General features: G+C 39.3%; 2 protein-coding genes across 2 annotated transcripts; one reads left to right on the forward strand and one right to left on the reverse strand.

Moving 5' to 3' along the window:
* Window positions 1–37: 37 nt before the first annotated feature.
* LOC136264596 (proteasome subunit beta type-5-like) lies at window positions 38–19,260 on the reverse strand. The gene is made up of 7 exons (XM_066059369.1): window positions 19,072–19,260; window positions 16,976–17,120; window positions 15,472–15,583; window positions 13,760–13,859; window positions 13,679–13,708; window positions 11,270–11,474; window positions 38–249 (listed from the first exon to the last, which is right to left on the reverse strand). Exons 1-7 carry the CDS (start codon window positions 19,204–19,206, stop codon window positions 140–142), a joined length of 837 nt encoding a protein of 278 aa, XP_065915441.1. The 5' UTR covers window positions 19,207–19,260; the 3' UTR covers window positions 38–139.
* LOC136264594 (nudC domain-containing protein 1-like) lies at window positions 19,244–21,526 on the forward strand. The gene is made up of 5 exons (XM_066059367.1): window positions 19,244–19,529; window positions 19,737–20,560; window positions 20,613–20,718; window positions 20,859–20,978; window positions 21,029–21,526. The coding sequence occupies exons 1-5, from the start codon at window positions 19,290–19,292 to the stop codon at window positions 21,446–21,448; spliced, it is 1,710 nt and encodes a 569-aa protein (XP_065915439.1). The 5' UTR covers window positions 19,244–19,289; the 3' UTR covers window positions 21,449–21,526.
* The last annotated feature ends 2,484 nt before the right edge of the window (window positions 21,527–24,010 follow it).

Genomic DNA, 24,010 nt, shown 5'->3' on the forward strand with positions numbered 1-24,010 from the left:
TGGTGTATTAAGTCTAACTAATTTATATGCACACAGCTGATTTAACATGTTTGTAAATAATAATTATTATTCAGTGAACAGTGAAGTTTCTAAATGGTATATGCACCTGGTTGTAGCTACTATAAATCAGTTGTCAATACTATTGACCAGCAGGCTGTTGGTTCATGGCTTCATCTTTGTATTGATAATGTAGTTCACCAACATCTGTACTGGACACCTTCACCCATCCAGTCTCCTGCATGTGGTACACTGTAGAAAATACACACATACATGTACTCTACAGTATTTCATTCCAGCAGTTGTACAGTATAATCACAATGCAACACAATTATTTTCTCCACCTTTACCACCATCATAACACCCTAAAACTGCATGGTGAAGCACAAATTTTATTGCCAACACAATAGTATGCGAGGTTGCAAGTACAAGTGTACATGGCACATTGAAGTATGTTTGCAAGGAGATTGATGCCAGCAACATTTGAATTCCTTCTTGTACACAAGTACACAGAATTTTTGACTAGAGTAGGGACCATAGAACACCAATAAAAAGTACTGAAACAAACTGGAGTAGTGCACGATATTAAATCACAGTAAAACAATAAGAAGTGTTATATCCCTACCGTGCTCAAGATACCATAATGGAAATACACAGTAGAAATATAACACTTCTTATTGTTTTACTGTGATTTAATATCGTGCACTACTCCAGCTTGTTTCAGTACTTTTTATCAATGTGCCATGGTCCCTACTCTAGTTGAAAATTCCAAATTTTTGTGTACTCGTTTGTTCCCAACCTTTTTTGCAAAATAAAATTAAGACTGGTGAACCCACACATAACACATCAAAAGAAAGAAATGGTGCTACGCGCTCCCAGCTATATCAATTATCGTCTGAAAATATAAGTATCCATTATGCTTCGTTGTCAGCTATGTTCAACCTGTTACACGGCATTACAAATCATAGCCACTAAAAAATATGGACAATTTCCGTTATGAAGGGAAACCATCATGTGCTACTGCTAAATCAACACTTTTTGCTGTCAGAAAAAGATGAATGGGACACAAAGGAGGACACTGGTAAGTCCATAAAGAATGCATTGTACGTACTGCGGTATGCCAAAAGGCACGTGTACAGCTGAAGTGATGTCGAATAATGAAAAAATCAAGGCTGTAGTGTTAGCTGTTATCGAGTTATGCTTGTCTGAAGGCATCAGTCAAGTCAGTGACTAGAAAATTTTGTTTTACAAATTTAAAAAAAATTTATAGCAACTACACCTGTAGTTGAAAGCGGTCTGAAGGATTGTTTGGGCTTAGTTTTACCAAACCATTACTGCTTCATTGTTGTCAGGGAAAAGTGAGGCTGGTATTTGGGTGATGTTTTTTCATGGGTCATGCCCAAACCTATAGTATGTTCACGTTGAGCTGAATCCTCAAAAACATTTAATAACTCATGGATGCAATTACACATGATCTTGAAATTTGGCTCATTTGTAGTACTGCTTGACCCGCTAAAAATATTTCAAAATCATTTTGTTCAAATGTTCGACATAATATTTACAGCCAATCAAAATTTTCACAATACATTTCCTATGGGAAGCCATATAAGTACAGTGTCCATTCCCAAACTTGTAATGGAGCCAAACCGTACGTGTCTGTTGTTGACACCTTTGCTGTTACCAATAATCATCTGGTTGGCTGAAATGTTAACTCTGTTGAGAAAAAATCCACTTTTAATTTTTAGCTGTTTTTCAGGATTCAGCTCAACATGAACATACTATATGTGGTCACTACTATTGTACTGTATGATACATGCTGTAACTAACTGAACTATAACAATATACTGTAGTATACATGTCATCTCTAGTAATTGACTTGTAAAAACTAGTGTTTGCAGTGCAAGATCCCTTGTAGTTGAGGAAGCTAAAAGAAAAAGACTGTTGGTGAATGGTGGAGTGACACTGCATGGTAAACTTTTAGGATTCACACAGTATTGCAGCTCTACATAGCTACAAGGGTATAGTAATAATGGTACTGCGTGATGTCCAAGGATTGTGCACATCCAACCATTGGGTGGTGGTCATTTGGGATAAATGTTACACTATCTCAGAGATAAAGCATGTGGGTACAGCAGGCCATTTATGAAATGGAGATCTACTTAATGATTGAAAGAGCTAGATTCAACTGAATGTACACATTCAAGTGCTTGTAGGTGCCACCAGAATGTTGTTGTGAGGTCCATCACAGAGGGCTGTGAAAGCAGCACACCTGATGATCAACCTAACGAAAAAGGGGGCAGTGTGGCAGCAACCAAAATTAACTGTTGAGAAGTTGAGAATGAAGTTACAAGAGGCTAAGATAGACAAGGAAAGTGTTACTAATGAAGTGAATGGCATACCAAATTGAGATGGTGAGCATGAGAGACTTAGGGGCAGATCTGTAGATGAAACCTAGAGTTCTACCAGTAACAGATACTGGACACTACCACAGTTTAGACACATTTGGTTAAAGTCCTCCTATACTGTAGGTTTCTTCACAGGAAATCCTCGATGATTGACTGCCATACTCCACAATTCCATCGGGATATAGGATCTTCTACACAGCAAACTGAGAACATTTTAGCTAAAGTAAATACCTAAGTAGTCTTCTTTTCCACTCTCACACAACCATTCACCAAATGTGCCAGTACATGTAATACACCCCCATGAAGAGATGAAAAATATGCTATCCTGCGAAACTGAATAAGTGTAGGGTCTAACGAAGTTTGTATGTGTTGTCTAGCCTGGAGAATGTACATGTTTCCAAAAAACAACATAATTTGATAATGTATAGGTGTTTAATCAAACAATCACCATGGACACATGTTACTCTTCCTGTTAGGCTGAAAGTATTGTACTTCGGGGGTTCCGGTTCAGTCAACATGTTTCTTTGCATTGCCCTTTCAATGCTCTCCACCAGCTGTTGAATTTTTTTTGCGCATGCGCATAAACCCACAATCGAACACTCCGCCAGTCCTTTCAACAGTTCTCAATATGGCGGATGACAGTTCGCGTCAGTTGTTGGAAACATTAGCCAGTTGCCCAGAAGCGCTACAGAAACTCTCGGAAGCATTGCTACCGTCACTTACGAAGCAGATTAGAAGCTCTCAGGGTGAAGAAGCCAATGGGTCAGCTGAACCTAATGTCAACGTGGTTAATCACGTGAGTAGTGAGAATTTTGTTAACACCAACTCTAATGTAAGCCGTGGCAATGAAGCCATTATAAACGGCAACCAAGCCCCTAGCAGCGGAGCCAATAGTTGGCAGGACGATGAAGCGGTTAACAGTGGTGCCATTAGTCGTCGTGGCAATAAAGCCACGAACCACCGTGGCAACGAAGCCACTAACCACCGTGGCAATGAAGCCATTAACCGCACTAGCAATGAGGCTAATCGCCGTGGCAATGAAGCCACTAACAATGGCGACGCGTATGGGGCAGGTAATAGTTATTCACAAGAGTACTACGGAGGTCACAGTTTTAACAACTATGATCACTCATCTTGGCCTGGCTGGAATTACTATGGGAATGAAGCCAACTATTATCCTTACTTCCCATCATTGAATCAGCAGTGGACTCCACCTTGGAACCCTCCAGTTAATGCACGCCACCAGTGTTGGCCACCCAACAACCCCGCTTACCCAGCACAATCAGTGACCCAGTCTATCCAGTCACAATCAGAGGAGGGTACCGGACACCCCCATTCCCAACCAAGTACCCACTTGGGGAAGAGGACGCGTGAGCAGGCAGACGATTATGACAACAGCTCTGAGGATGAAATTTCCTTGGAGGTCTTAGCAGATGAGCGCAGAGAGCTCTGCGGTGACGGGGATTCTACCGAGGATGAGGCACTGACAGAACCAGCCACAAAGAAAAGATTTGTTCCCAGTAAAGAATTGTTGGAGTTGTTAAACGATTATACAGCTCGTCCGCTGAAGAATGATGATCGCAAGAAAGCTCTGAGCAAATTTCCCACACTATCATGCGATGCTGGCCACCCGCTGAAGCTGAACGATACCATGGAACAACTCCTTCCCCAGCAAGCTAAGTCATTTGACTCATACCTAAGTAAACTTCAAAGGTTTACGACAGATGCAATGGCCCCTATTGCATGGCTGAGGGAACAAATGGTGCGGGGTGAAGCAGATGAGGAGTCAGCCAAGAATGCTCTAGACACAGCATTGCAATTACTGGGAAATGCTTCAGCTCACTTCAACGTGGAAAGGAGGAAGGAGGTGATGAAGCACCTCAATTCAGACCTCAAGTACCTGGCCATAAAAGAATTTCCTCAGGGAGGCTCTTCCCTGTTTGGTGAAGACTTTGGCAGTAAGGCCAAGGCAGCAGCGGACAACATGAGGGCCCTTAAGGGCATACAGTCTAACAAGAATCGTTTTTTCGGTTACGGTGGCTCCAAAAGAAGGACAAAGTCCACGCCCCAGAGCCACCGACCCAACTGGGGCGTCTCTCGGATCCGAAGTCCCAAGGACACAAGCAATTCAACCCAGCATTCCCCAAGAATCTCTCAAAACAAACATAGGAGAGCAGCCATGGAAACAAGCAGTTATGCGCCCCCAACAGTACCATCACTCCAACACCCTGAAACCATTGGAGAGTTTGGGGCTGCATCCTCCCATCCCATTGTCCTTCCTTGCCAGGAGGACTCAAGAGCATGTGAGGAACTGGGAAGCAGTAACGGCAGATCCATGGGTCTTGGAGTCCGTTTCAGGATACCAGTTGGAGCTCACAGGGAAACCAACACAGCCCTTCATTCTACTTTCAAAAACAAATACTACAGAGACAGACCAGATCAATTTGGAAGTGCAGGGGTTACTGGCAAAAGGAGCCATTCAACCGGTTGAAGACAAGGGGAGCCCTGGCTTCTATTCGAGACTGTTCCTCGTACCCAAGAAAGGTGGACAATACAGACCTGTAATAAATCTCAAGCCACTGAATAGGTGGATTCGATACAACCATTTCAAGATGGAAGGGATCCACGTGGTAAGAGACCTACTAGCCAAAGAGGATTACATGACTCGGATAGACCTGAAAGATGCTTATCTAGTGATCACAATACATCAACAATACCACCGATTCCTGCGCTTCCATTGGGAAGACCAGGATTACGAGTTTGTTTGCCTCCCCTTTGGACTGGCTTCAGCTCCTCGGGTGTTCACAAAGGTCATGAGAACGGTAGTTACCTTCTTGCGCAACAGAGGTATCCGATGTGTAATTTACCTGGACGACCTCCTCTTAATGAACAAGAGCCCGTCAACCCTAAAGGAGCATACCACGCTTACACTAGACCTTCTGGAAGCACTAGGTTTTCTGGTGAACTATCCCAAGTCTCACCTGACACCCTCACAGGAGATGGAGTATCTGGGATTCCTAATAGACTCAACTCAAAAGGAATTGCGACTTCCAAAAGCGAAGTTAGACCAGATAAGGACAGAAGCCTCCCAGATTTTGACAAGCAAGGAAACTTCAGCAAGGCACTTAGCCCAACTAATTGGCAAGATGTCAGCAGCAATCCTAGCCATTTATCCAGCCCCCTTGCATTACAGAAGCCTGCAAGCCCTCAAACACAAGGCTCTGGCCAGATGTGGCTACGATGGGCACATCACACTCTCAGAAGAAGCGAAGGTGGACTTGAGATGGTGGACCAACAACTTAACTCAATGGAATGGACAAACTATGTCACAACTTCCACCACAGTGCACCATAGAAACAGATGCATCCTCAGTTGGTTGGGGAGCCTTCTGCCAAGGAGAAGCAACAGGGGGTTGCTGGAGTGTGGAAGAGAAGGGGCTCCATATCAACGAGCTAGAGCTCCTTGCGGTATCACTAGCCCTCAAGTCGTTCCTGAAGAGGGAGGGGGTGAGGTCAGTCATGATCAAGTCAGACAGTATGACAGTAGTAGCCCATATAAACAAGCTAGGTGGAACAAGATCTCCTCGACTAGTAGCCCTGACCAAGGAAATCTTTACGTGGTGCATGGAGAGGAACATGAGCTCAACACCTCCCAGGGAAGGTGAACATCATAGCAGATTACCTGTCAAGACACCTCAGAGACAGGACAGACTGGATTCTGAATCCGAATATATTCCAAGGGATCAACAAGACCTGGGGGCCACTGGAGGTGGATCTCTTCGCCACATGCTTCTCAACCCAACTGCAAGCATTCTTCAGTTGGAGAGCAGATCCGGAGGCCACAGCGACAGACGCCTTTGCCCAGGAGTGGAAAACACTAGCAGAATTTGCACACCCTCCATGGTGCCTCATCTCAAGAGTGTTAATGAAGATCCAGATGGAGGAGGCTACAATCGTACTAATCACTCCTCACTGGCAATCTCAGCCATGGTTCCCGGTATTGCTGAACATGATAGTGGATGTCCCAATTCTCCTCCCAGAGACTCCAGACCTGCTTTGTCCATCACCGAATTGCGACTGCCCAGTGCGAGAGTGCCAGCCACGCCTGGTCGCCTGGAAAGTATCAGGGAAAATCTCAGAGCAAGAAGGATTCCAGAAAACGCTTCCAGACTTATCATTTCCTCCTGGAGGGACAAGACCAACACTAACTATAACTCTGCCTGGCGAAAGTGGGATGCATGGTGTGCAAAGAGAGGTTTATCTTCCTTTACGGCAGATGTATCAGCTATTTTGAGCTTCCTAGCAGATGAGTTCGAAGCAGGTAGACAGTACCGTTCTCTAAATTGCTATCGTTCTGCATTATCATCAACACTACTGCCGGTTGAGGGAATCCTAGTGGGACAACACCCACTAGTCATACGGCTCCTCAAAGGAGTCTTTAACTTACGGCCACCAATGCCTAGATACACCCATACCTGGGACGTATCCAAGGTCCTAACGCTCTTGAAAGAGATGGGCCCAAATGAGAACCTCAACCTGAAGAGGCTGACCCAGAAGCTGGTCATGCTACTAGCACTAGTGTTAGGACAGAGATGTTCCGACTTGGTCAGACTCTCCTTATCAGGCCACTCATACACAAGTGATAGTGTGGTCCTGCCATGTCTGGGATTGGCTAAGCAGGCGAAGCCTAATAATGAGCAATGCCTACAACCAGTGGTGATCAAGTCCTTTAAAGACAAACTTCTGTGCCCAGTAGCTTGCATAAGAGCTTATGAATCCAGTACAAGCAAGCTAAGAACCGATGGAGTGTGGAAGCTATTTCTTGCAGTTATTCCCCCACACCAGCCACTCACATCGTTGTCGATTGCCCGTTGGATTAAGAAATCCCTAAAAGAGGCAGGCATTGATGAGTGTTTCACAGCTCACTCTACAAGGACTGCTTCAGCCACAGCAGCAGCTATGTCAGGCATCTCCACAAAGGAGATCATGAGTAGAGCAGGATGGTCAAGTGAACACACTTTCACCAAGTTTTACTACAGACCTAAGGCAATGGTGGGACAATACTACAAACATGCAAAGAAACATGTTGACTGAACCGGAACCCCCGAAGTACAATCAATAAATGGCTAAGGCCGCCTTGGTCTGCCTGAAAGCTATTTGAGATTGTACGAGGGGGTGAAGGGGAAGTCAACATGTTTATCCTACCAACGCCCACCCATGAACAAACTATTGTACCTTGTCATATGTGTGATTTATCAAGTTCTGCATTATGTCATGTTAGTGTAACAATTCAAGTGAAATGATTTAACGTAATATCATCTCTGTCCATATGCATACTTCATACTTGTATAGTTACTCAGCATATTGGTGGGTACTGTAGTCAATCAACATATACATAGCTGTCTCAAGGACTGGCGGAGTGTTCGATTGTGGGTTTATGCGCATGCGCAAAAAAATTCAACAGCTGGTGGAGAGCATTGAAAGGGCAATGCAAAGAAACATGTTGACTTCCCCTTCACCCCCTCGTACAATCTCAAATAGCTTTCAGCCGCCAAGGCGGCCTTAGCCATTTATTGATTGTAAACTAACACTGTTGAGTTGTAAACACAGTCTTGCCTCTTGTCATATATAGTATAGCTTTTGGCTAATATAACAATTGGAGGGAAAACTGAAAGCCAAAGGGCATGAACCAACACATAACTCAGAGTTAATGTAAAAGTATGCAGAATGCTTGGATATCCTGTGTTGTCTCAAATTCGTCATCAACTCTTCCTCATGCCCAGATTTTCTTTATGTGGAATCTACAGTATAATTGTTGCAAAAAATTCACCTACAGTTGTACATTAACCAAATATCTTCAGCTACAACATAATATGTCAATGAGATTCAAACCCCTGCTTCTACAGGGGTATACACATAGTTGCCTGCTGTACCAATTGAACCATTGTTCTGTAGTAGTAGAACACATATTATATAGCTCAAGCCTTTTTTATGCAATGACCACTGTAGAAGATGAACAACAACAGCACAAAGAAGTTTGCAATAAAACACAAGTGATGAGCATTTTTCTCCTTCATTTGAAAAAAACTTTTGTTTGCAAAAAAATCATGTTAATGAAACTTAGTGATAGTCAGACAAATGAATGAACAGATTTCATTTCATATGTACATAATGGCATTCAAATTAATTTTTTTACACTGACCTTACTATTTAGTCTGCTCTCCAAAGCTGGACTTATTTAGTTGTGTAAAAGTCCCAGTTGGTTGTGTGTGGTATTGGGATGGCATTGGTATGATTGGACACGGTGATATTGGCTTGGCTAGCCATATATAGTCAAGTAAATGTAGTGCTTTATCTTACTGTTGGGAATTGAGAGTTCCCAAAGACATGAAATTTGACCTAACTTGCCATTTGTCCATCCATTTTGAGCTGCTGGTACTGTATGACAGGAAAATTTTGATGGAATGAAAGTTGACAAACCCACACTTTATCACTTTGATGAATTAAATGTTGACGAAAGTCAACAATGTGACCGTGATAGCAAAAACCTGACTTGTTCGCACAAGTATGCGTATTGAGAAATTCAAAAAAATTGTAGAATTACACATGCTACAAAGAAAAAATACGCAAGTTATTATTGGGTCATTACTCAGAGAAGGAAGACCCAAATTGTATATATATATACACACCATCTTGTTCGCCTCCTCATGGAGAGTTCAAAAATCTTTGTTTCGTTTCTGTAGCCCCAACGGTATATGCGTGTCACATGTGTTTGTTCACGATGCAGTAAACGTAAACAAGATTGTCATCATTTCTTCAACTAAACCACTTTCATACCCATATGTGTAAGTGACTACAGGGCTATGGTTGATTTGCTAATCCACGGTGAACACTTTAAGCAAAATTGCAACGTTGTAGGCTAATGCAAATGGAAGTTATGGCTGTGAATGTAAGCACTTGTACATAGTTTATTTTTAGTATAATTGCTGTACAAATCGACTGTCTTGCTCTTCTGCGCTATAATTCCAAAACTACTTTGCAAATAATGCTGAATGCATACAAGCACTCTTAAAGCCAAGATATACTGTACAACAGGCAATAATAAGCCTTTTCCATAATGACGTCAGAGCAAAAAATGGCGATCTCTATTTGGGGGACTCTAATGTTTTCAAGTACAGGTGATATTGGGCGACAAATGAAGATCAATCATTTTTGTGATTCAGGAAGAAGATATCAAGCTAAAACTACCAGGTATGGGTATAACGCAGCAGAATTACAGTGTATATTGTTTACGTGGGTTTTGTGGTTTTGAAGGTTGAGTAGAAATAACATTCCTTTATATACGTTGTAACCATGCACACCTGGTAACTTGGCTTCAATATCATCCTTTATTAACAACTAAATGGTTTATGAAAATCTTGTCGTCATAGGACGCAATACTCGAAAATATAAGAGTACCCCAAATAGAAAACCAATGTGGCGTCATTATGGAAAAGGCTTGTTGATTTAGTTGGTGTGGAGCATGGTACGTATGTAGCATGCAAGGCCAAATGAATAAATGGAGAAACAGAGCAGTAATCAATATCACAGTAACAACTGCACTTCACACCTTCGTGGTGTATGAAGGTGGTCGACCTATACCTCTTGTGATCATGACACCTATCTAGAGAATTTTACCACTGTTGTTACAATTTATTTTTTAAATCACTGCTTTTTAATGTTTTACATAGCATTTTTCACTTGTAATTTAAGGAGATCTGTTTAGCCTGTGGCTCTTGGTTATAGACTTCACTATTACAACATTGAACATGCATCCTTGCTATTAACTTATTTGGGAGTTTACCATTTTCTACAGTTCCTGGTGCAAGTTGTGCTAAGAAAATCTCTTAAGTTACACTTGATTCCTTATATAACAACCACACTTCAGAAAAGCAAACCTTGAAATTTAATACCAACATCAAGACAAAACAACAGTGTAATAAAACAGGTGTTCTTTCAATCAGAAACGATTATACATTCACCTATATACAGAACATAGTACTCCAATAACACATCTGCTATTGCCTTTTAAAGAAATAGTGAAAGGACATATAGAGTTTTGTTGAATTCAAAGTATTGCAAAATACACAACTAAGTACAATTCTTAGAAGCAACATAGTCCAAACAAGACTACTGGCAGTACTATGATGGCATGTCCCATGTAGAATTTACAATCAATTTTCAATACCCATCTTTTACGTAAACAGAAAAAAAAATATTTGGCCACCTGTGTACGCATAGTACTTCTTGGCTGTTTAATATTACAAAACTATCACATTGAAAACCATAGTAGGGTATAGAAAATTAAAATCTCTCAAATTCCAGGTACAGTTACACTGTAATTATATGTATACTGCAATTCCATACATGCACTCATTGTTGTACACATAACATGGAAATCCAAAAACAATTTTCCATGCCACAAAATGCTGTATGGAAGTAAATCGCTTAAGGTACAGCGTAATCCTAGTTGTTTGTTAGATCGTATAGACACTTGGTGATAATCTGAAGGTTGAAAATTGACATTATTCAAGTTCACAAGAAGACACAAAGTGACTAGACAGTATTATTATATACAGTAACAATGTTTCCTCAGTTATACAGCTGTATAATAAATAAACCATATAAGGTGCCAGCTTAAGATTGAAACAGTTCTTGGATCTGTATTAGTCTCTAGACGCTTAAATGTATTACATGTATAATTTCCATGTAACACAATTTGAGTAATACATAGACCAGAACACCATCCATACAATTAAGCTTTGTGGTGCTTATGAGCTCCTGATACACACACACACCACACACACGCACGCACACACACACACGTACAGTTTACACATCCTCCACTGTAAGCATCCCGATGGGTGGCATGGTATATAGCCCTCTTGCCTAACTCCCTAGCCTCCTCCACACTCAGATCATACCGATAACCGGTATCCAATACTCCATACGCAAATGTTGATCCTGATCCAACTGAGAACATGTAATTGGTCATCCTAGTACCATCACTATCCACATAGTACAAGCCAGGACCCTATATATATCACAAGTGATCAAGTAAAAGAGCAACTCTATAATACAAATGTTCACATATCATGTGAACAAATTTCACATGTACTGCATACAAATTGAGAATTAGTAGATTGTACTAGAATGCATTAATATGTAGAGATTAATTATTCAGTAGCTGTGATCCAAAACCATTCATAACATTGCAATACTGTACCTAAAAAATTTAATGCTACAGACATGGCTACAAATTTATTATTATGACTTTCTACAAAATGTATTTGATGACAAAGTGTTTTCAACCAAATATCTGATTGGCTTCTTCTGTTGTTTTGCAATCACCTCCTTGTTAAATAAAGTTTTATATCATCAGTTTGTTCAGCACTGCAGTGCAGTTGAGGTACAGTACCCATTATTTAGCCAGCTCTGCAGTTGACAAAAGGATGATCATGAGGCAAGTTGCATGTGTGTGTGTGTGTGTGTGTGTGTGTGTGTGTGTGTGTGTGTGTGTGTGTGTGTGTGTGTGTGTGTGTGTGTGTGTGTGTGTGTGTGTGTGTGTGTGTGTGTGTGTGTGTTTCTTTCGTATCTATCTACGAGTGTCACAGTAAAAGCAGCCAGTGAAGGCTGAATAAAAATTTCCACGTACATCAGCTTTACTCTGAGGTTGTCTGTACCCATTATTTAGCCAGCTCTGCAGTTGACAAAAGGATGACCATGAGGCAAGTTGCATGTGTATGTGTGTGTGTGTGTGTGTGTGTGTGTGTGTGTGTGTGTGTTTCTTTCGTATCTATCTACGAGTGTCACAGTAAAAGCAGCCAGTGAAGGCTGAATAAAAATTTCCACGTACATCATCTTTACTCTGAGGTTGTCACTTCGTGCTAGTTTGAAAAACATGTACAGTGGATTTCTGAACATGGTTTTCTAACGGAGATGTAGGATACTTTAGAAAATGAAGGGATTTATGTAGATTTAGTCACACAGCGGTAATACCAAAAGCACAACAATCACAGGCCTGAAAGCTCAAACCATGATAACAGGGATAATAGCTAAGTGCAAATGCTCACTAACTCTTTTCCCATTTACATGTTTGCGATCACTACTGTATGCATTTTAAGGTTGCATACAAGCATTACATTTAATACCTTTTAAAAATACCAAACAAAGATTTTGGCAACACTGCAGGGCATTAAGGGGTTACAGAAATGTACGTGCTGTTTGTGATGAAAAAACACGCTTCCACCATGAAGTTCAAACTATAGTTACCGTATGTGATGTTTTGTTGTCGCGCAAGGTCTCTTAGAACCGCTGTACATAGCAAGCACAGCTAGTATGTCATGTGACATCAAAACAAAATTCTCTGAAATGTTTGGGATTTAAATACCAAACCTAATATTACAGTACCAATGACACAGAAAGGAAACAGAACAACTAACACTATTGCCTGCAGCTCTTATAACGTGGTACAGGATGTATCTATAACATATTTCATATAAGAACTAAAGTATATGTATTCCATGAGTAATGATGGTTCACTTACTGTGCCAAGCACGATACAAAAAAAAAATTAGAAGCCTAATGTAACAGGTACCATACTGCAACTTTTGCAGTAATACTGTAAATTAGAAAGGAACCCTAAATGAAACCCAAAATGACATACAAAAGTAATTAAAGATATACTGTATTGTAGGTATAAGGGGATAAAATATAATGTCTAGAATATTCTGAACTCCACTCAATGCTACAGTTATGGAACCACTACAACTTCAATGTTTGCCAACAATACAAAATCAGAATTATATCACATATTTCCATGTCACAGTGATGTAACCTGGAAACACATGTACATGTTCCCAGTTTCACCGGTTCATTAAACCCTGACAAAATTTCAATAAAAAAATAATCATTTCCATGTATGGTCATCAAGTACGAGTGCAACCAAGAATTCTTGATGTTAATGGAATCAACTCATGCCTATTAACTTGAACAATTGAAGCAGAGAAATGATGTCAGTTAGAAATGAAAACTTTATTTCACATTCAAAGAAGGATGCACTCACACACACACACACACACACACACACACACACACACACACACACACACACACACACACACACACACACACACACACACACACACACACACACACACACACACACACACACACACACACACACACACACACACACACACACACACACACACACACACACACTGATATGTACATTACCTTTTTATCCCATCCACATATCATAGTACCCTACAGTAGAGGAATGAATACTTCACATTGTTGTGACAACACTATACATACCACTGATAATCCCATCCCTTTGTAGTAATAAAGTGTGTTAGCAAGAAGCTTTGAAGCCGCTGCCACAGATATCCTTTCTTTGTTTCGTAGCTCATATATCCTAAACAACAAGAAGCCAACGTGCACATACTCAAAATAGTGACGTACATTGAGCGTTACACACTGACACATTATCAATTGCTGTCAGCAGTGTTAAGTAACACTATACAAATTGGTAACTTGTAAACATGCTATAGTTTAGTGGGTGTCTGTAATCAATAATAATTGGCTACTAATTCCACATGATTTCTGAATACCACTGTTGTACATACCTTACATATGCATGCTAATAACCAATAGAGTGGTCTCACCTTTCTATGCACTTATATAGAAAGTGTGGCAAAAGCCTACTATCATAATAAAAAAATACTTGTACTTCTGTCACAACCAAAACATGAACAGTAAATTCACCAGTAACAAATACATTGAGTTGCTTTACTATATACCGCTTTAGCATGGGCGTTCAAAGGCGCCACTCAGTGTTTAACTCGCATATTGCCCAGGCAATATCATGGGAAAGCAGTTTGCCAATGACTTTGAAACCCAGCCAGTTCAAAGAATTGATGTGCTTTGACTCGTTATATTGAGCAACATAGAGCTTTGTATTGTGGGACTCATTTTTTGTAGTAGTTGCTAAGCTTAGTACATTTGCTAAGATAGACTAGTTGATTGTTACTAAGGATAATGAAGGCACAAAATAATTGTTTGGGCGATCGTGGATGCGTATTTCTACCCACCACGTATCAGCCTTTGAACAGGCCACGGAACAGCAAAGCTACTATACACTGCTACGTTGAAATAAGTTAGTAATTTACAGTCCTAAGTACGTGCTTAACTTAATATAATAACTTACTTACTGTCCCAATAGCAAAGTTAGTTGGCTTAACTTAGTACAAAAATGATAACAAATATAAACTCCAACTCACAATCGCAAGTTTTCTAACATTGCGTGTTGAAGCACAGTAACGTATTAATGATGTTTTAATGTATGGACGATGTCTTGATGGCTATTAGCCCACGCTATTAAAACCATGATCGATCTTCAGATGCTACTGTATAAAACAAATGGAATGATTTCTCGTTAGTTCTTTCACCTATTAGGTGAGTGTGCCCCAAGTGATAATTATCACTTATATACCACGGCTGCTTGGGATTTTGCTGACATATACACCCACAGCCCTCAGGCTTTGGGTGTATATATCAGCAAAATCCCTCGCAGCCATGGTATAACTATTACATATACAACATTGGTAATACTGCCAGTTAATATTTATTATAGCAACACTCCAGTTACAAGCATTCTAAATTAGTTCTTTAATTAGTTGAGTATCGAAAGAACAAGAAATGTACTGGCCTCAATACAAGCATGTAAAAACACATATTGTGTAGCACCCACACACTAAAGCAACATTGCATCACAAGTAATGTTATACTACATGTCTGACCACCCTAGTACAGTGTACAAGATTACCACACCATATAGAGACACTGCGGACCTGTACAGAATACATAGACAACCAGACACCTCTAATAATGCCAACAATATCAAAATGTACAGTGTAGTAAAATTGTAGAGTGTCACCACAAGCAGGTACACATACAGAAATTCATGATACTGTATATTGTTTAGACAGCTCATGGAATTGACTATTCTGATAATGCACAACTCATACCTGCACTGGTAAGCTAAACGTCTCTCCCAGAAAGAGCAGTCAGCAGCACCACCAGCCATAGTACCCAACAGGTAAGGATTAATCTCTATCACTTTCTTTACTGTTTGTGATGCTATAAGATTAATGAAATACTATACAAGCAGTACTACTGCATTTATAACTCTATATGTTGTACAGGTCCACTGTATGGTGTCCCAACAACATGGGCTGAGTGAGTATATGTAAGGCAAAACAATTGTATGTGACAAAACTGTTGAATACTGTGAATATACCTTTTTTGGTACTGTATGTTTCAAGATAAAATTACAAACTTAAGTCGATTATAAAAGTACTCTCAGTACCACTGCATCCACAATCATCCTGCACCTTGTGTGCTCTATTACTAAACAAAGGAGCTCTGGATCCAAAATCACATATGGGAAACAAATTCCTACACTTTTATAGATAAATACTTCAAAACAAGGGGAACACTCACATGCAGCCTGCTGTGGGCACTTGAGGTAAAGTGGAGCCCAGGGAAAAATGCCCCAGTTGTCCCCCTCCCCCCTATCGGCAGCCTTACATACAGTGAGTTGAATAATATCAAGGCTGTAGCTGAGCATCGATATGATCATAATACATAGTTAACATATCAATCATCAAGCACAAGAATCTTAGGAAACTTCCCAACTTTTACCCAAAATTAGAAAAAGGACTTCTATTTTCAGTACAAGTATATGTTCTATTAGAGTATTTCAATGTATAAATGCATGGGCTCCGCTTCAGTTATCTGAACAATTCACTTATCTGAACACTTTACCATAGCCTGAGACACACTGGGGTTTGGATAAATGAGGGTCCACTCATGAGTACTCATTCAGTAAGGAAATGATGCATACATGTACTGGGATGTACAGCAACAAAATCATGAGAAAAAGTGTGTCCGTATATTACAAACCATTTATTTATATATAGTACAGGGGTCTGTCAATTACTCTAATAGATCATACATCTGTAAGACTGTAATACTCTAATAAAATAACCAGTGGTTAGCAAAGTGTTTCAACAATGTGCCCATTGTTCTGTGCTTACTTGTAAGTAGCTTGTTTATGGCAATCATGGTGAAAACTTGAAACATCTTGTGAACATCCTCAAAGTCACTTAAAAGCAGGCATTCAGTTGTATGGCTTTAAACAAATTTACTGTATCTCGATACACATGTATGCATACTACACTGTACTAGCTACCATCACTAGTTAAAGGCTGCATTTTTCCCCAGATTCAAATAAAAGCACTGATACTCTAACTACACTGTAGAGTGTTTACTCGGTTAACAAACTTTTTAAAGTCCCCTACTGTAGCTAAGATCTCCATAAATGCTGCAAAGACATGCACAATTTGTGTCCTTGCAGTGCTTGCAAGTGGACTTCTGGCATAGCAATATAGAGTTCTACAAAAATTACAGTAACATAAGCACAGAATAGTACGTATATGACAGAATTTTCAGATTACAATACCCATATACCTATCCAAGATCCAGCAGTAGCTCGTGAGTCAACAGCAATGATAACTCCATGTTGAAACTTGAAACCAAGGGTGGTAGTACCATGATCAAACTTGATCTTAACATTACTATCATCTGATGACACTTGTGATAAAAACTCCACCGGCTATAAATAGTACAAAATTAACACTGAATAAATATGCATGCCTAGCTCGAAATATTGCGCATGTTACATGCATGTACCATGCGGCTTCCATGCATGTTTACTGTAACCTGAGTGTTTCATGTTAACACTGATAACATGCATGTTGAGGAGATCCTGTAGCTTGCATGTAACATACATGGTAATATTTCGAGCTGGGTGCTAGAATAAAATCCCATACAAGTCCTATGTACACATTTGTTTGCATGCACATGGAGATATAAATAAATGGCAATTATGGCAAATAGTCTTACTGTTCAGTTGTTATAGCAGCATATAGTTGGAACAACAAGAAACTTGTACAGAAACTAAGTTAAATACGTGATCAAAACTCCCAACTGAAATAGATGTGACCTGTTCATTGTGAATAAACGAATCCATCAACATAATGCTTTCCCTATAGTGATATTCTCCGTGTCCGCATGCAAAGAAGGCTGTTCTCCAGTAAAGAAATGTCTGGAAAACTTTATTTTTACTGAATTATAAACCAACACCTATAACTCACATGCCCTTTACTGTGTGAACACAAAATGAAGGTTCATTCTGTCCATGAACATATAAATTCAATGGTATATTATAGGTTTTATGATTTGAGCTTTGGTCATATTAAACTGCATACCAAAGTGATTAAACTGTGCATAAACTTTTAACTTAACATACATATTGTATCCAGTGTATTTCAATACGTTTGTATAGCAAATTAGAAGTTTTGCAAAATGGCGGGTTTTTGCTCAGCCAGTCACATATCTAAAACCCCATTCACACTATCTCAGGTTGGCCAGAGTGTTTTCCAAAAGGGTTATTAAACTCAGGTTGGCTCTAAGTTCATACTAGACACAGCAGTAATTAGCTTTTAATTATTTAGGCACTTAATTAAAAGGTACTAGAAATGTAGCAATGAAGTGCAGGAGTAAGATATGAAATACGTTATGATTGCTGTAGTGGGTATACTCCGAATACCAATGTGTCGCCAGAGTGTAAGTCTACAGGAAGCTCGGTTCGTGCTTTTAGTGAGTAGCTGAGGTCCAACAAAAGCAAATTATTGTCAACCCGAGTCAAATGTCAGTAATATTGCACTCTATCCCAGGGCAAAATCTTGCTTGTCATACCAGACTAGCATGACATGGTCAATTCACACTGAAATTTATTTCAAACTATGCCGTGCTGTACCCAGGATGGAAGAACAGGGTGTAAGAACTCTGGTGCTCAAGTGTGCATGTACATACCAGTGGCGGCGGATCTAGGATTTTAAAAAGGGGGTTTCTGAAAAATGGTATAGCTAAATAAGGCCTCTGGTGGCAATTCTCCTTGAGATTTTAGAAGCTCTGAGGTCGGATTTTAGGCTATTTTTAGTTAGGAATTACAATAAATTCAATGCTTTAAACTGTAAATATATATATACTAAGTACTATAGCTAACTATAGGGCAAATATGGTGACTACAAGTTGTAGTTTTGATTGCTCTATTAGAGTAGTTACTTGACTGCTCTATTAGAGTATCTTGATCGTTTTTATGCAGTGGTAGATGAAACGTGAAGTGTTGCTGAGGGTTTACTAGCTGTAAATGGTGTTAGTTAAGTGCAACTGCATGCATGCTACTGGTATATAGTTGTTTGCTATGACAAATTGTCATGTTTATGTATTGAGAATGCCACTAGCTAAATTTAAAAGGGGGTTTCTGTCAAAACCCCAGAAACCCATCTAGATCCGCCACTGCATATACATGCACACATGCATATATAGTATCCCAGTTAGCTACCTTGCTGGCTAATTAATGCTTCAATATTCTAGCACAGTAGATAAGCACACACCATATAACGTGGATTAAACTTACTACTACTTCACCTACATAAAATTGGAGTCTACTATAACCAACTGTATACAATGAAATTGTTGTGCATAAACTCAAAACTCACATCTACTCCAGGTGGTACAGAAAAGTTCGTGTCAGTCAAAGGATCATCCACTCGCACATTCCAACTACCATCTTGTCTTTTCCGACCCAGACAATCGGCTATGTTCATCTGTTGGTATCTACTTGCAAAATCCATCCTCCTGGGCTGTAAATAGAAAGGGCTGATACGTTTCGCACGTGATAATTTGTGTCTAATTAGTGCGCACTTTACCTGGAGGGATGTCATTTGTACCAAACAATAATCTCATTCAACACAATTTTGATGGCTATAAGCTAGCTCCGAACCGCCTGAATTTTGTGAGCAAGAAATTTTCAAATGGAGTGAAAGTTAGCCAGCTGAAGGAACAGTTTTCTTATCAGCACGTTCGTGCATTCAGTCTTCATAATCACTTGTTTGGTGATCCGTGGTTTCCTAATGCTGTGTATTGGTGCACAACTGATGCAATATTTTGTGGAGAGGTGAGTGTACTTGTAGTGTGTTAATATTTGCAATGCTAAGAGGGCAGGGTTGAACTGCTGCATGTATCATAATTGTCATGTATCATAATTGTCATGTATATTCATTGGAACTTTGAATTATTGTCCTAAGGCTTTAAATTGATCCCCACATGGATGCCATGGTGTGTTGAATGCTGTGCTGTTGATTTTTACTCATTACTTGTGTAGTTTTATCCGGTGGATGCAAGTTTGGACATATATCCAGTCTACCATTTACCAGGGAGTTGTGACAGTGGCTGTGATCAAGTGTTGAATGTCTCAATGTACCAGTTGAATAAAAGATTCTGTCTTTTTAGTGATGGATGTGGAAACTTGGACTTGCTAGATAAAAACCAAAAAGAAAACTGGAGAACAGTAACAGTTTTGGATCTAAGCTCAGCAGTAACCATACCTAAATTGCTGCCATTCTTGGTATCATTTGCAAAGTTAAATGAACTGGAAAAGTCAGTTGAACTAGTCACAATGGAATTACAGAAAGGCCAAGATGAAAATCAATCCAGCGCTATTACTCTACTATGGTTCACTATTACTTTTCATGGAGACATGGACAATTCACAATCTAACCACACAATAATACTAAAGCATACATTTACAAGTTCTTCCATGCCCATTTACACTGCGATAGTCAGTCAGTCACTCTTTGTCATCAATGAAGCATCTCTAGTTTCCACAACTACAGCAGCCAAAGGTAGTGAAATGGATTCCCATGATGATCCTCATTATGGTATTGGCTATAAGAGAAAACATGAAGCGGAAGTGTTATCTGATAAAAGATCTGCTGTTGCAAGCAGTGGATGGTACTGGGTACAGAGCAATAGCGACGTTACAGTGACTGTCCACTTACCTCATGATGTAACTAAACGGGACATCACATGTATAATAAATCACAATCACCTTGTAGTTGGTCTCACCGATGGTACTACTTATATTAGGAATGGCTTGACTGGTACTATCGATCCTGAGGCCAGTACCTGGATCATTGACCAACAAAGGTCTGTTGTGCTTGCTAAATGTTACACAATTACACCTGTATGATCATGATAGGCTAGAAGTAACTTTAGAAAAACAGTTTCCCTTAGGAGATTGGCCAACGTTGCTTACTGGTCCACAACAAATTCCTGAAGGCATCCCTATGGCTAATGTGCAGCAGGTATGTAACTATAAGTCTATTGGGAGATCAACCACTGTTGTGATATTAGTTAAATTTGTTGCAAATCTATTGCCTGTAAATGGAGCAGTAAATGTCACAATATGTGGAATATGTATTACAGGTCTGTGTATATTATTTAGGAAGATTTATCACAAGAACCCAACCCATTAGCGATGGAAAATATATTGGAGGAATGTGATCTAACCGATGAAGATGCAACGTTAATGGTATTTGATTCTAATGGACAACAAAAGCACAAGGTATTCTAATTTGTTGAATTGACATTAATATGCAATTACATTTATTTCAGTGTGGATTAGGAGGTCGGCAGGTATTATTCAGTACAATAGTCAACTCTGAGCCACCAATGTTCTGTGTACGACACGATGTTGATGCTCTACTGTGGCAGCCATTGATAACATCATCAGCATCAGAATTTCCATGTCAACATATTGGCACGTTGAATGCCCTTGGCTATGTACAAGCATCAAAGACGGACAAGAAGTTCATCAATTGCAGCAGTGATATGACTTTTGCTGCTATTTGTGATTGTAATAGGAATGTGCACGTGTATCTTCAACCAGCAGAAAAATCAACAACAGCTTTACAATATGTGCACTCACTTAGTGGAACAAACAATCATATATTAGGACTACAACCTACCATCAGTGGTCTTTTGTTTGTTTTGACCAATGATGAACTCACAGTACTAAAATTAGTATCTGTATGATGTACTGTATTACTAGTAGAGTTTTGTATTGTCAATAATTATGATAGTTTTATCAAAGTGTTTCTTTCACTAGTGTCATGTGGTAAAAACATCAACCTCATTAATACTGTAGTAAACCAGAGAAAAGGCTGCAACTTAGTGAAAAACTAGCTAGTACCCATTACAGAGGGTGTATCCATTCACTGGACTGGATTACTGGACTGGACTACCGGACTCACATAAAATTTGCTCAAACACATTTTTTCAACCACAAACACCTTTTCCAACCACTAAAAGTGATTTCATAGAGTAGTGCACCACACTTGAAGCTAGGGCTCTCCTCTCCATGTCTTGTCTTGCATAAAAAAAAGAGGCACATACAGCTAACTGTAGTCTATCTTTTTTTTAAATTAGGCGTTACAGCGCAACTGCTGAAGGTATGTAAGATACCTGGTCCTACAGCCTGTTTAAAGATGTTATATTAAGTATGTTTGAAAAAGGTGCTATATAGTTTTGGAGGTCTAACTTTGGCTTGAACCCCTGTTACACTCAATGTATTTTTTGCAAATATGTGTAACCTTACCTTCCTGTTTGAAAGTGTGTACATTGGGAAGCAATTCTTTAACACTACATACTCGTTGCTATTTACAAACATTATAAACCAAGAGTTGGCAAAGCTAGAGTAAATGCACAGACTACAGGCAATTTCTATATCATAATGGTGTAAAACGTATATATGGTAGCTATTTTACAAAAGAAGGCTAAATAGATAAGACGGCAGTGTTAACAGTACACAGTGCTTGAAACATTGTTAGCAGTAGTCAAATCACGATAAAGAGCTGCACCAAGGTTTTAGTGTAGTTTTTGTGATCAATGCACAAGTTTTATGTAGCTATCATGGTGAATGGCGTTAGTTTCTAAGACACTTCTTTAGTCAAGTCTGGCGATAAAAGGCAAGAAAACAAAAAAACAACTTAAGTCCAGTAGTCCAGTCCAGGAATCCAGTCCAGTAGTCCAGTCCAGTGAATGGATACACTTCCATTGCAGAGGGGCCTGAAGCAGTAAGCATTAGGCAATTCTACAGTACTGTATGGTGTAATAACTGACTGAATCATATAGAAGAAATGCATTAACAGTGCCTGTTTATTGTTTGATGAATTACACTGAATAATGTGCAAGTTTTATGTTTTGAATTGTACATTGTTGATATGTCATATTAGCATCGGTACCTGCCTTATGTGCAGGACTGTATCCATGTTAATGAACATCATAAATAATTATTATGTATTGGAAACCTGCATGGTGACATCACTTTTAAAGTGGTTTTACAAGAAAATGCCGTATTTGAGAAGGGATACCGTATACTAATGGTTCAGTAATTGCTACACTGACAGGTTGTATAATTATGACTGCATTAATATAGCTAAAGGTGGAGACATCCCTTGTTTCATGCATGGATATGAAATGAACCCTACTCAAAAATGTACAATTTTCCTTCTACTGGTATATAGCACTATAGTTCTTGTGCCTATTAAATCGAATAATCTGGTTTCCTGACACGTAATTATTTAATCTATTATAGCAGCAGACTTTACAATTATAGAATAAATGTAGTACTAGGCCTGTACAGAATTACAAAAGGAAATTCATAATTAGGTATTCACAGTAAAGCTCCCAGATGCTGAATAATGGCCTGGAACATATAATTGCTAACACAAAAAGTAATGCAAACTGTACTCCAAACCACTGCAATATTAAAGTTGGTTGGCCTAGTTAGTTGGCTACTCTGCTTTCACTGTATAGTATGGGACTTTAAAAAGTTTACATATTATAAGAACTATTGTAATTCTATTAGTCATTACCATTAGTTTTTACAATTGCCTTAGTAATTACAATAGTAATTACTTGTGCTGTGTTGTATGTTGTGCAGCAATTGTTTTGTTAATTGACTGCTACATGACAGCTGCAAAGTTACAAAATTTCACTGCCCCTGCTGTTATCAAGCTTGTTGCCAGCTGGCAGTTACTCATATAATTTGTTCTTGCCCCTCTGTGTGAGGTTGTGGATGCAACTAGACTTGTTTTGTTTTAAACATGTAAACATGATAGTAACAAGTACACAGGAATTTTCAACTAGAGTAGGGACCATATATAGCACTGGGATCGATAAAAAGTACTATAGCTGAAACAAGCTGGAGTAGTGCACGATATTAAATCACAGTAAAACAATAAGAAGTGTTACATCCCTACTGTGCATTCCACAGTATATCCCTACTGTGCATTCCACAGTAGGGATATAACACTTCCTATTGTTTTACTGTGATTTAATCGTGCACTACTCCAGCTTGTTTCAGTACTTTTTATCGATGTGCTATGGTCTCAATTTCTCTGTGCACTTGTTTGTTAACTTTTTTTGTAAATAATTATTATGGCTGGTGAACCAACACATACCGCATCTGAAATGGCACTGTGTGCCCCAATTGTCGTCTGAAAAGTGAAGTATCCATTACGCTTCTTTGTATACTATGTTCAACCTGTTACACAGCAGTGCGAATCAAGAACTGTTTGAAAAGCACCTCTGCTA

The sequence above is a fragment of the Dysidea avara genome, chromosome 8, assembly GCF_963678975.1.
Source record: "Dysidea avara chromosome 8, odDysAvar1.4, whole genome shotgun sequence".
NCBI lineage: Eukaryota > Metazoa > Porifera > Demospongiae > Dictyoceratida > Dysideidae > Dysidea > Dysidea avara.